We start from the raw sequence: 11,827 nt of genomic DNA, 5'->3' as shown, positions 1-11,827 counted from the left end.
GTTTTACACACGGGCATCTCTGCTGAAATCAGCGACTACAGGAGTGTTATCGTCGTCGGTGTACGCGAATATACCATGCCACCTTGCATTGGCGCCTAAGGGCATCGCCAACGCAGATCACCAAATTGCCTGTAAATATCCAGACCAAATGGTCCGGACGCTTTTGGCCATCCGACGAGGGTCACCTAATTTGTTTGAAAAAGTTTCGACGTTCGAAACCCACAATCCGGCACCAAAACGGGGGGGAGTCCGACGACATTTGAAGATTTTCGCAAATACGCCATCGAGGAACTTATGAGCAACTTCGAAATGATCTAATTGAGCATCTTTGAGCGTTGCAAGGAGACAACTAGAACATATGTTTGAGTAAGTTGAATTCAAATATGAAATAATTTCTAAACGTTATGTTTGGATTGTAATATTTACATTTGAATTATTGTTGCATTGGAATATTTGTCTTCGAATCACCAACGAATCGTGCTATTTATCTTTGGTTATTCTCAGTACTCCCGACATAGGGAAAAATCGAGCGGGCGGACAGTTGATGCCTGTGGTTGGATGGCCGGCTCCCTGCGCGCTGTCTATGAACACATCCGGACGTATTCCCGAACGTTTGGTGCCGTCCATTTGGTGATTCGTGTTGGAGTCGCCCTGATGCGCCGCACGCCCAATGTATAGAAAACCCTCCGACCCCTTTTCTCTCCGTCAAATTTCTTTTCTGTTTGTGTTTGACTTCACCGATTTGTTCTGTAAAAAAATAGTACGATTGATTTGTGAGTTCGTGAAAGTAGGTATTGACGTTCGGCAAGTTGTTGCAAATGGAAAAAAAGAAAGGATTGTTGCATCTCCTGTGCATTTAGCGGGCTATAGCCTTGAATGGGCCTGGATCTTGTACCGCAGCGGCTGGCTGGCTGCTAGCCTTGTGTTGTGGATCAAGCATTCTCGTTCAGGATTTGTTGTTTTCTGCCAGAGCGTTCTCAATCAGAGGGGTAGGAAATCAGGACGTGCCGGTGGAACGTTATCTGCTCGCACCGGACACCCATCGTCGTCATCTTCCGACTCCCCCCGGCTCGCCAGGAACCTCGTGAGCTATCATGCAGCAGCAGCACATGGTCGCGGCGTGCAAGCCCCCCCACGCCGTGCGGCGGGCGGCGCTCCCGCTGCCCGGGCCGTCGCTCCGACGAGCTTTCCCTTGCAATCCAGGTAAGTCGACCACCCGCTGCTCTGCATCGACTTAAACACGTACCGTTCGTCCCCGCAAGTAGATACTCGTGAGCCGTGGCTAACCGCGAGCGCGTACTGCAGCGAGGGCGCGAGAGGCGGTGAGCACGAGATGCCAGGAAGAGAAGCAGAGCGGTGATGGCGGCGAGAAGAAGCAGCAGCAGGAGCAGGAGAAGAGGACGTTCCTGAGCCTGGAGGAGGCCGGGCTGGTGGAGATGTCCGGGCTCAGCACCCACGAGCGCTTCCTCTGCCGCCTCACCGTGAGTTGTTTGCACCTTGCAGCCATGTTCTACTTGGATGGATTTTATTAAGAACATCATGGTTAACATGTGTTGATATGAATGAATGATTCTTGGGAGGGATTCATCAGATCTCGTCGCTGAACCTGCTGCGGGTGATCTCGGAGCAGGAGGGGGTGGCGATGGAGGAGCTCAACGCGGGGCGGGTGTGCGACTGGTTCCTCAAGGACAAGCTCAAGCGGGAGCAGAACCTCGACACCGCCGTCCTGCAGTGGGACGACCCGCCGCCCATCTGACCCCGCCGTCTTTGGGTGCTGCCATTTTCTTTCCTGTCAGTTCCGTCGTCGACAGATGACTCACGGAAGGACCGATCGAGGATGGATGGACGCTCTCTCGGCATACAAGGAGTTCAGACTTGAGTAATCAGTAGTGTAGTTTCACGATTGCATCATCGCGCCGGATGACCATCTGTAACACTCCCATGCATGATAGTAGATGATGCTTCATTGCCATTTTTTCTTTGTCGATTGCACTCAAGCCGCGGGCATACTTTTTTCCTGGATCATTCGAATATCTCCGTCCCATATTACTTGTTGTTCAAACAGGTGTATCGAGCATTGAAATACGTCTAAATAGTAGTACTTGTTGTCCCATATTACCCATGAATCTTACCCATGAATCTTAGAAACTTTTTTTTATCGATCCAGCAGCAGAGTTTTTTCCCTTCCGTTGAGAAATTCTGTCAGAAGAAGTGAGCGTGACAAAAGCAGAGCAGTGCTATGTATACACACGCAGGCAGTGGCACAACAGAACCAGCCAACCTGAAGAACGCCCTCGCGCTCGTTTCGTCCAACACCTCTGCCGCTCCTCACCCCGCGAGATGCGAAGGTTCTGCAGCGTCCCGCGCGGCCGGCGGCCGTCGGCCCCCCACGGCGCCGGCCACCCTCCGCCGGAGTGGATCGAGCCGTACACGGACCTCGCCGACCCGAGCCCGTACACGGCCGCCTCGGCCGCGACGCCCACCCCGTCGCCGTGGCTGCCGCGCGTCGTCTCCCTGGTCCTGCGCGCGCCGCCGGCCACGCTCGCCGCCGACCTGCGCGCCTTCTGCCGCACCTTCCTCCTGCGCCTCTCCCCGGCCTTCGTCGCCGCCGCGCTGCGCTCCCCGCAGCTTCTCCCGCACCCGCTCCCGTCGCTCCGCTTCTTCCGCGCCCTGCCCGGCGGCGCCGACGACCTCGCCGCCCACCCGCAGCACCTCCTCGGCTGCTACGTCTCGCTGCTCCACTCCTTCGCGCGCGCCAGGGAGGCCACCCCAGACGCCACCGGCCACGCGCGGCGGCTCGTCGCCGAGCTGCGCGCCCGCGGGGACGGGGACGGCCTGCTGGGGCACCTCACGCCGCCGTCGGCCGCGTCGCTCGTCCGCAGCCTCGCGGCCCTCGGCCTCGCCGACGAGCTGCTGTGGGCGTGGAACGGCATGCGCCTCGCCGGCGTCGAGCCCTCCAGGGTCACCTACAACTGCCTCCTCGACGGCCTCGTCAACGCGGGCCTCCTTGACACCGCCGTCAACGTGTTCGACGCAATGTCCACGGAAGACCCGGTTCGCCCTGACGTGGTCTCCTACAACATTCTCATCAAGGGGTACTGCCGCGCCGGGAGGGTGCAGGATGCGATGGCACGGCTCGATCACATGAGGGATCAGGCGGAGCTCTCCCCCGACAAGATAACGTACCTCACGCTGATGCAGTGCCATTACAGCGAGGGCACGTTTTCACAGTGTGTAGCGTTGTTCCAAGAGATGGAAGAGAGGGGAATGGGGAAGGACATTCCGCAGCATGCGTATGTGCTGGTGATCGGCGCGCTCTGCAAGGACGGGAAGCCGTTTGAGGGAATGGCCGTGTTTGAGAGAATGCTCAAGCGTGGTTGCCCAGCCAAAGCAGCAATGTACACTTCGCTCATCGATTCAATGGGCAAATTTGGGAGGGAGACCGAGGCAATGTCACTCTTTGAGAGGATGAAGAGTAGCGGGCTTGAGCTCGACGCCGTCACGTATGGAGTGATTGTTAACTGCTTGTGCCGGTTCGGGAGGCTGGATGAGGCCATTTCATGTTTCAGGAGCTGTGAGGAGAAAGGTATTGCAGTGAACCCTATCTTCTATACAAGCCTGATTGATGGCTTTGGGAAAGCTGGAATGGTCGACCAAGCACAGGAGCTCTTCGAGGAGATGAAAGTTAAAGGTTTTGTGCCGGACTCATATTGCTACAACGTGCTGATTGATGGGTTAGCTAAAGCAGGAAGGACGGATGATGCTTGTGCCTTGTACAAGAGAATGGAAGATGATGGCTGCGATCAGACTGTTTACACGTATACCATACTGATCGATGGTTTGTTCAAGGAACACAAGAATGAGGAGGCGCTGAAGTTGTGGGATGCGATGATCGACAAGGGGATCACTCCCACAGCTGCAGCTTTCAGGGCCCTTGCCAACGGGCTATGTCTTTCTGGCAAATACAGCCGAGCATGCAGGATATTGGATGAACTGGCTCCAATGGGTGTGATTCCTGAGACGGCACACGAGGACATGATCAATGCTCTGTGCAGGGCCGGGAGATTCAAGCAGGCCTGCAAATTGGCAGATGGCATCGTGGGAAAGGGCCGTGAGATACCTGGCAGGGTTCGAACAATGATGATCAACGCACTCAGGAAAGCGGGGAATACTGATCTAGCTGTCAAGCTGGTGCATAGTAAGATAGGCATTGGGTATGAAAGATCTGGCAGCATCAAGAGAAGAGTAAAGTTTCAGACGCTGTTTGCCTGAGCCACCGATGTTTGTTCTCAGTGGTGCGTAGACATCAAGAAGTGCCAAAGATTTACTGGAAGTGAGAAGACATGCCATAGGCTACACCGAGGTATCGCATAGTGCTCTAGACCATGTTCTGAAAAGGCTCCACACCAGCAGGAGGAATTTTGACAGTGTTCTGGAGCCAAAAAACTTGAAGCTCTTCCAGTTATGAGCAATCAAAGGGAAACAAAATTGCTTGGCACATGAGTCTCGCTGACGAGAGATCTTGTATGCTACTAGATTTCAGGAAAATGTGGGCCGTCCATTGTTTTTGAAGGGACAGGATCAAAACATTAGTCCCTAAATCAAGCGGTCAGGGTGTTGCTGGAAAAAGGTGCAGTTGTAGAGGCTGCAACTTATCTGGCTAAACTTGATGCAAAAACAGCTGTCACTTGATGTTTCGACGATTTTGTCAATTGTATCTCCCTTCTCAGGGAAAGAGAAATTAAGGGAGCACATAAAATTGCTTCGGGTAAAGTACCAGCCTTCTGAGAATTTCGGCTGACCATTGATACAGTATACTTGAAACTTCGTACTGAAAAACAAGGTGGTATTCACTCATACTCCCTCCGTTCCAAAATAGATGACTCAAAACAAGGTGGGTCATCTATTTTGGAACAGAGGGAGTAGCTGACACAATGATATTGCCGCCACCAGCCTTTACTGAAAATGCAGATAATTCATCCCTTCTGTTATTGCTGCTGTTTGATGATGCCACGTCCAAAATTAAAATAACAAGCCTGAGGTCTGAGGGTCATATGAGTTTTCCCCCTTTTTTTGTGATGAAGAAAGCGTAACTCTGGTCTGGAAAGTTTGGATATGTGTTACACATCACATATTCAGGCCTATTCAGAGTATCCAAGTTTGTGGCAAAGTACTTGGCAATTGTCACCAATGAAATCCTGGTTACTTTCAGTACCGGCTCTCTCAACAGTAGCGCTATTTTTTTAGGAGTGTAATTGTGCTGTATTCATGGGCTGCAGACTGGTAAACAGAATTGAACTGTGTTCTCATCTAAAAGCAGTTTCCTGCGCTAGTGCACTTCAGTTAGTAATCTGATTTTACTTCAGGGCTATTAAGCATGTTTTGTGCTTCTCCCTGGAACTGCTGACTGTGAAAGTACATTGCAGATGCCTTGATCTCTTCGGTAAAAAATATTTACCTTAATTCATTGTCTATGTTTTTTCTTTTTTCTGCTCCAGCTAGAGCTATCAAAGGGAAGATGAACAGAGCGAGAAGGGTCAGTGCTGTACTGCTGTTGGGATTCTAGGGTGCTGTGTGGTTATCGTGAAGACAATTTTTAGATAAAAAGTTATGCAATCTGGAGGCCACCGATGGATACTTGGTGAAAGTACCAGTATGCGGGAAAGCAGCTACTTTGGTTGAAACACAATGCTTGCCAAATGAAACCAAGCAAATGCTGCAATATGTGAAAGAAGTTGATAAGGAACAATCTAACAAAGTATGCATTCCCAAGAGAAGATGAGCTTCCTTCTCAGGCTTGCTATGTGCGCAGAAATATTCTGATGAAACCGAGAAGAATGTTGTGCGTGTGTGTTAAAACTTTCAGTTGGCTATGTGCACAACCAAATAAAGGTCTACATTAATAATTATGAATTTCTTATTGTATATGAGTATCATTTCCGCAATGCCGCTTGCTTTACTCGGAAAAGGTTCATCTTATCTTTTGTTCAGTTGGATTTTGTAGAGAGATGCTCACTTGAATTTTGTGTGCAAGTCACACAGATTTATTTGTGCTGTTACATTATTATGCATCCCTATTGTCTTTACAGTGCCAGGGTGACTTTCTTCAAATCACGTAGGCAATTACAATTTGCATCCATCAGAAACAAAGGGCTCCGGCCATGAAAAACAGGAAGCAATAGCAGGGAACAATCTCGCATCATGGGCAACAGAGGCAGCATGCTGGGCGTGTAGTCCGGCGACGCGGCGCCGCCGGAAGGAGGCGGCGGTGTGTGATACGGCGGCGCCGGCGCGCACAACTTGGCGCCGGACAGCAGCACCAGGGCGGCGGAGACGGCGTAGTGGGCGTGTAATCCGGAGAAGAAGCTTGCCGAGGAGGAGTCGACCAAGTGTAGTAAGGTGATGCAGCGGCGTGCTCTGACGGCGTGTACTCTGGGTCTGGGGACGCGGGGCGCGGCGAAGGCGTCGCCGGGGAAGCGAACCGAGCAGCAGGGTCCGACCAAGTGTAATCCGGCGACGGCGGAGGGCACGAGGGAGGGTGATCGGGCGACGGCGGAGGGCCCGAGGCAGCGTAATCCGGCGACGGCGGAGGGCCCGGCGAAGTGTAATCCGGCGACGGCGGAGGGCACGAGGGAGTGCAGTCGGGCGACGGCGGAGGGCCCGACGCAGCGTAATCCGGCGACGGCGGAGGGGCCGACGGAGTGTGATCCTGCGATGTGCACTCCTCGTAGTGCCCGCCATACGGCCGGCTGCAGCGCTCGTCGCCCACGCCGAAGCCCGGGAAGAAGGGGCCTCCTCCCGGCATGATGCCGCACCGGGACGGAGGCGAGCGCGCGCCCGGGGTGTACGCCGGCTGCGGCGGCGGCGGCGAGCAGGACCGGGATGCGAGCGCCGTCGTCGCCGGCCGCCTGGAACGTGGGCGCGCGCGTGCGTGCGTACGATGCGGCGCCATCTTGGAAGCGGGGAGAGGCGTTTGATCAAAATCGTTGGGGGCGGGGGGGAGAACTCGGTTCAAAACGCAGCTCGGATCGACGAAGCTTCCACCATGCATTGCATTCCGTAGCTAGCCTCGTGCATCCGTTTGTGCAGCTGAAGATAAGATAAGCATGTTCTTGCTAAATCAACGCGTCCGTGAACTTTTGGCGCCGGCTCATTCGACAAGCTGGTACGTCCGGCGTTTGTCCACGGGCAGTAAAAGACACATCGCTCACGCTGTAAGACCATTTTTTAAAACACAAGGTAACAGCTCTGTCATTTTAAATAACTAAGACGAAAATTATTGCACAGTAAATACAAAAAATTTGGCAAAAACCGATACAAACATGGCCAAACCTACTCGATCAAAGACTTCGCATAGCCACGCCTGTTCTCACCACAGGGCGAAAGCCCACTCAAAACATGACTCAGTAGGGCCACACCCACTCTCATCAACGGCAGGACAAAACATCGCATAAACACGCCAACCAATAACAATCAAACCAACGGTGACCCACTTCATCAAACTAGTCGGCCTTCCACCACCATCAAAGAGCAAACACGAGACACCCCTGCAGCGGTGAGGATGCAAGCCTTTCATAGGACTCTGCGCCAAATGCGACATTTGACATGCCGACGACCAATGTTGAGAGCAACCGCGCTGCCCACGTGACACGAGGTCGACACAACCGATGTTGCTGAACTCTCGAGCCTACTACCCCGACTTCCATTCACTCTGTCACGTCTTGCGTGGTTCACCAACACCGTCATCCGGGGTCACCACCTCGACATGCCGCCACGCGCCCTCAAACTGCAACGCCGCACGACCTAACCACCCCAGCCCAAGCCGCTCAGGGAAACCACCCGCAGACATGACCGCTACACCACCACATCTGGAGCCATCGCCCGAACATAAAGTCAAACTCAGTGTGTCGACCGAACCGAAAAACCTACCACCCAAGTGAGGAAGGGTGCCACCAAGTGAAGGTTGAGTCGTTGCCCCACCTCATGGAGTCGTCTCCTCACATCTTTGCCCGAGGCCATACCCTCGGCGCACATCAACCTCCCAGGGCCACTGCCCCGACATCCTCCAAAACCCGACGAAGGAGAAACCGCATGCAACAAGCAAACTAGCTCTCCCAAGCAACGCCTCTAAGGGGGAGACGATGAAGACACCACTGTCGCCCGCTCTGAAAACTATCCAGAGCTTTTAGGTTTTCACCCAAAGAGCCGCAATGCCTTCAAAGGGAAAAACGACACCCAAAAGCACCGCCAATGCAGGCACTGACATGAGTCGGTTCAAAGCTTGCGCACAAAACTCATGAATCCCCAAAGAGATAAAGGCCAACGTTTTTGGGCCACCTGGGATGCGCGAATCATCGGAACCATTGCTGCAGCACCATGTGTCTATCGTTGACCACCAAAGCACAACGGCATGACGGCCCAAATCATACTAAAAACTGTTTTTTTTTAGATTTCATGTATTTACCGCTCCGCGTAAGTTTCCGAATTTAATAAAATTTCAGGATTTACAAACGCCCCTCTCGCCAAAAATGCCCTCTTTTGCCCTCCCTAAATCGAGAAGAGAAACTTCCCCCAAGCGCCATGCTCGGATCCACGAAGCTTCCATGCATTGCATTCCCTGGCTAGCCTCGTGCATCCGTTTGTGCCTCGTGCATCCGTTTGTGCTGGTGGATCGTGATCGCTTTTATTTATTTATTGAGCAGGTGAAGATAAGATAAGCATGTTCTTGCTAAATCAACGCGCAGCTAGCTGTACGTACTTGTGAACTTTTGGCGCCGGCTCATGCGACAAGCTTGTACTACATCCTGTCCGCGCGTTTGTCCACGGGAAGTAAAAGGCACATCGCTCACGCTGTAAGACCAATTTTTTAAACACAAGGCAACAGCTCTGTCATTTTAAATAACTAAGAAGAAAATTATTGCACAGTAAATACAAATTTTTTGGCAAAAACCGGTACAAACATGGCCAAACCTACTCGAGCAAAGACTCGCATGGCCGCACCCGCTCTCGGCACAAGGCGAAAGCCCACCAAAACACCGACATAATAGGGCCACACCCACTCTCATCAACAGCAGGACAAGACATCGCAGAGACACGCCAACCAATAACAATCAAACCAACGGTGACCCACTTCATCAAACTAGTCAGCCTTCCACCACTGTCAAAGAGCATACACGAGACACCCCTGCAGCGGTGAGGATGCAAGGCTTCCATACGACTCTGCGCCAAATGCGACATTTGACATGCCGACGACCAATGTTGAGAGCAACCGCGCTGCCCACGTGACACGAGGTCGACACAACCGATGTTGCTGAACTCTCGAGGCTACTACCCCGACTTCCATTCACTCTGTCACGTCTTGCGTGGTTCACCAACACCGTCTTCCGGGGTCACCACCCTGACATGCCGCCACGCGCCCTCAAGCTGCAACGCCGCACGACCTAACCACCCCAGCCCAAGCCGCTCAGGGCAACCACCCGCAGACATGACCGCTACACCAACACATCTAGAGTCATCGCCTAGACATAAAGTCAAACTCAGTGTGTCGACCGAACCGAAAAACCTACAACCCAAGTGAGGAAGGGTGCCACCAAGCGAAGGTTGAGTCGTTGCCCCGCCTCATGGAGTCGTCTCCCCACATCTTTGCCTGAGGCCATAGCCTCGGCGCATATCAACCTCCCAGGGCCACTGCCCCGACATCCTCCAAAACCCGACGAAGGAGAAACCGCGCGCAACAAGCAAACTAGCTCTCCCAAGCAACGCCTCTAAGGGGGAGACGATGAAGACACCGCTATCGCCCGCTCTGAAAACTATCCAAAGCTTAGGATTTTACCCAAAGAGCCGCAATCCCTCCAAAGGGAAAGACGACACCCAAAAGCACCGCCAATGCAGGCACTGACATGAGTCGGTTCAAAGCTTGCACACAGAACTCGTCAATCCCCAATGAGATAGTTGACGGCCCAAATCATGTTCTAACTCACTAAAAAATGTTCTTTTAGATTTAACATATTTGCCGCTCCACCTAAATTTTTGAATTTAATAGACCTTCAGGATTTACAAACGCCTCTCTCGCCAAAAATGCCCTCTTTTGTGCAAATATGAGCCCAAACCTCCCTGAATCAAGAAGAGAAACTTCCCCCCAAGCACCATTGTTGAGGCATATCTCTCTCAAGGTAGTTTTGGTGATTGATGAAAACATGTTTGCGGAATAATCATGTGCTTTGAGTAGTTCACAGATTCATCCTTGGCACGAGACGTTTTCTTCCCTTCGGAGTGTCATTCAAGACGGTGTAGCTTTTTCGTTTCTCTCTCGGTGGACTAGTTGCGTAGAGGGCACCGTACTATCAAGAGGGGGTCCGCTAGGGTATTGCATGGATGGAATCAACACATACACATCAGCTTCTTACCCTCCGAGCTCTTCCACTTCTTGGAAGAGATCTCTCCTCTTTCCTATGTCCTGTCTGGGTTCCAGCGGTAGTACCGCTGAGGAGCCACAAGCGGCAGTACCGCTCCGCAATGGTAGTACCGCCCATGACTCCACAGCAGTAGTACCGCTGGGGTGCCTGGCACCACCGCCTCGTCCTCAGCCTCTTTGGAGAGATCCTCTCTCTCTTCTGTGTCCCAGCGGTTGTACCGCACTACCAGCGATAGTACCGCCGAAGGGTCACAAGCGGCAGTACCGCTCCACAGCGGTAGTACCGCCCGTGACCCCGCTGTCGTAGTACCGCTGGGCTGTCTGGCTCCTACCGCCTCGACTCGAGGGCTCTTTTTCTCGTGTCGGGTTGTGCGGCACTAGTTGCGGTTGTAGAGGCGGTAGTGTCGTTTCAGGAGCGGTAGTACCGTGCTGGGTCCAATTCCCTACTAGTCTTCTCTGCGCGGCAGTACTGCTGGCTGGAGCGGCAGTACCGCTGGGCTAGCGGTAGTACCGCCCCCTCTCAGCGGTAGTACCGCCCTGAGCGGGGCTGGTTGGTGGGGCAACGGTTGGTTTGTTGCCCCCACTATAAAAGGGGGTCCCCTTCTTCTCCTTTGACCTACCTCTTCCCCCTCAAGCTCCATTAATGCTCAAGCTCCATTAAATGCTCCAAGCTCCATTTTCGCCTGATCTATCTCTCTAGCCAATCAAACTTGTTGATTTGCTCGGGAGTGGTTGAGAAGGCCCCGATCTACACTTCCACCAAGGGATTTTCGATTCCCCCACTCATCCCTAGCGGATCTTGTTACTCTTGGGTGTTTGAGCACCCTAGACGGTTGAGGTCACCATGGAGCCATAGTCCATTGTGGTGAAGCTTCATGGTTTTGTTGGGAGACTCCGATTAAGTTGTGGAGATTGCCCCAACCTTGTTTGTAAAGGTTCGGTCGCCGCCTTCAAGGGCACCAATAGTGGAATCACGGCATCTCGCATTGTGTGAGGGCGTGAGGAGAATACGGTGGCCCTAGTGGCTTCTTGGGGAGCATTGTGCCTCCACACCGCTCTAACAGAGACGTACTTCCCCTCAAAAGGAAGGAACTTCGGTAACACATCCTCGTCTTCACCGGATCCACTCTTGGTTATCTCTTACCTTTACTTGTGCAAGCTCTTTAGTGTTACTTCTCCTGCTTGCTTGTATGCTTGTTGTTATTGCATCATATAGGTTGCTCACCTAGTTGCACATCTAGACAACCTTCTTTGATGCAAAGTTTAATTTGATAAAGAAAAGTTAAAAATTGGTAGTTGCCTATTCACCCCCCCCCCCTCTAGTGAACCATATCGATCCTTTCAATTGGTGTCAGAGCCTCGTCTCTTTATTAAGGACTTTACCGTCCAAAGAGTATGGTTGATACCGTAGAC

General features: G+C 52.6%; 3 protein-coding genes across 3 annotated transcripts; 2 read left to right on the top strand and 1 right to left on the bottom strand.

The window, feature by feature from the left end:
• Window positions 1–955: 955 nt before the first annotated feature.
• LOC125540167 (receptor-interacting protein) lies at window positions 956–2,098 on the top strand. Its single transcript, XM_048703754.2, has 3 exons — window positions 956–1,203; window positions 1,306–1,481; window positions 1,592–2,098. The coding sequence occupies exons 1-3, from the start codon at window positions 1,095–1,097 to the stop codon at window positions 1,754–1,756; spliced, it is 450 nt and encodes a 149-aa protein (XP_048559711.2). The 5' UTR covers window positions 956–1,094; the 3' UTR covers window positions 1,757–2,098.
• Window positions 2,099–2,161: 63 nt separating this feature from the next.
• LOC125540165 (Pentatricopeptide repeat (PPR-like) superfamily protein) lies at window positions 2,162–5,921 on the top strand. Its single transcript, XM_087545218.1, has 2 exons — window positions 2,162–4,768; window positions 5,499–5,921. The coding sequence occupies exon 1, from the start codon at window positions 2,341–2,343 to the stop codon at window positions 4,270–4,272; it is 1,932 nt and encodes a 643-aa protein (XP_087401344.1). The 5' UTR covers window positions 2,162–2,340; the 3' UTR covers window positions 4,273–4,768; window positions 5,499–5,921.
• Window positions 5,922–6,032: 111 nt separating this feature from the next.
• LOC147987305 (uncharacterized) lies at window positions 6,033–7,068 on the bottom strand. The gene has a single exon (XM_087545219.1). It carries the CDS (start codon window positions 7,049–7,051, stop codon window positions 6,200–6,202), a length of 852 nt encoding a protein of 283 aa, XP_087401345.1. The 5' UTR covers window positions 7,052–7,068; the 3' UTR covers window positions 6,033–6,199.
• Between the last annotated feature and the right edge of the window lie 4,759 nt (window positions 7,069–11,827).

Source organism: Triticum urartu, chromosome 2A, assembly GCF_056163025.1.
Source record: "Triticum urartu cultivar PI428250 chromosome 2A, HENAU_Tu73, whole genome shotgun sequence".
Lineage (NCBI taxonomy): Eukaryota > Viridiplantae > Streptophyta > Magnoliopsida > Poales > Poaceae > Triticum > Triticum urartu.
Note: the sequence above shows the minus strand (reverse complement) of the source record. Positions and strands in the feature narration are given on the sequence as shown.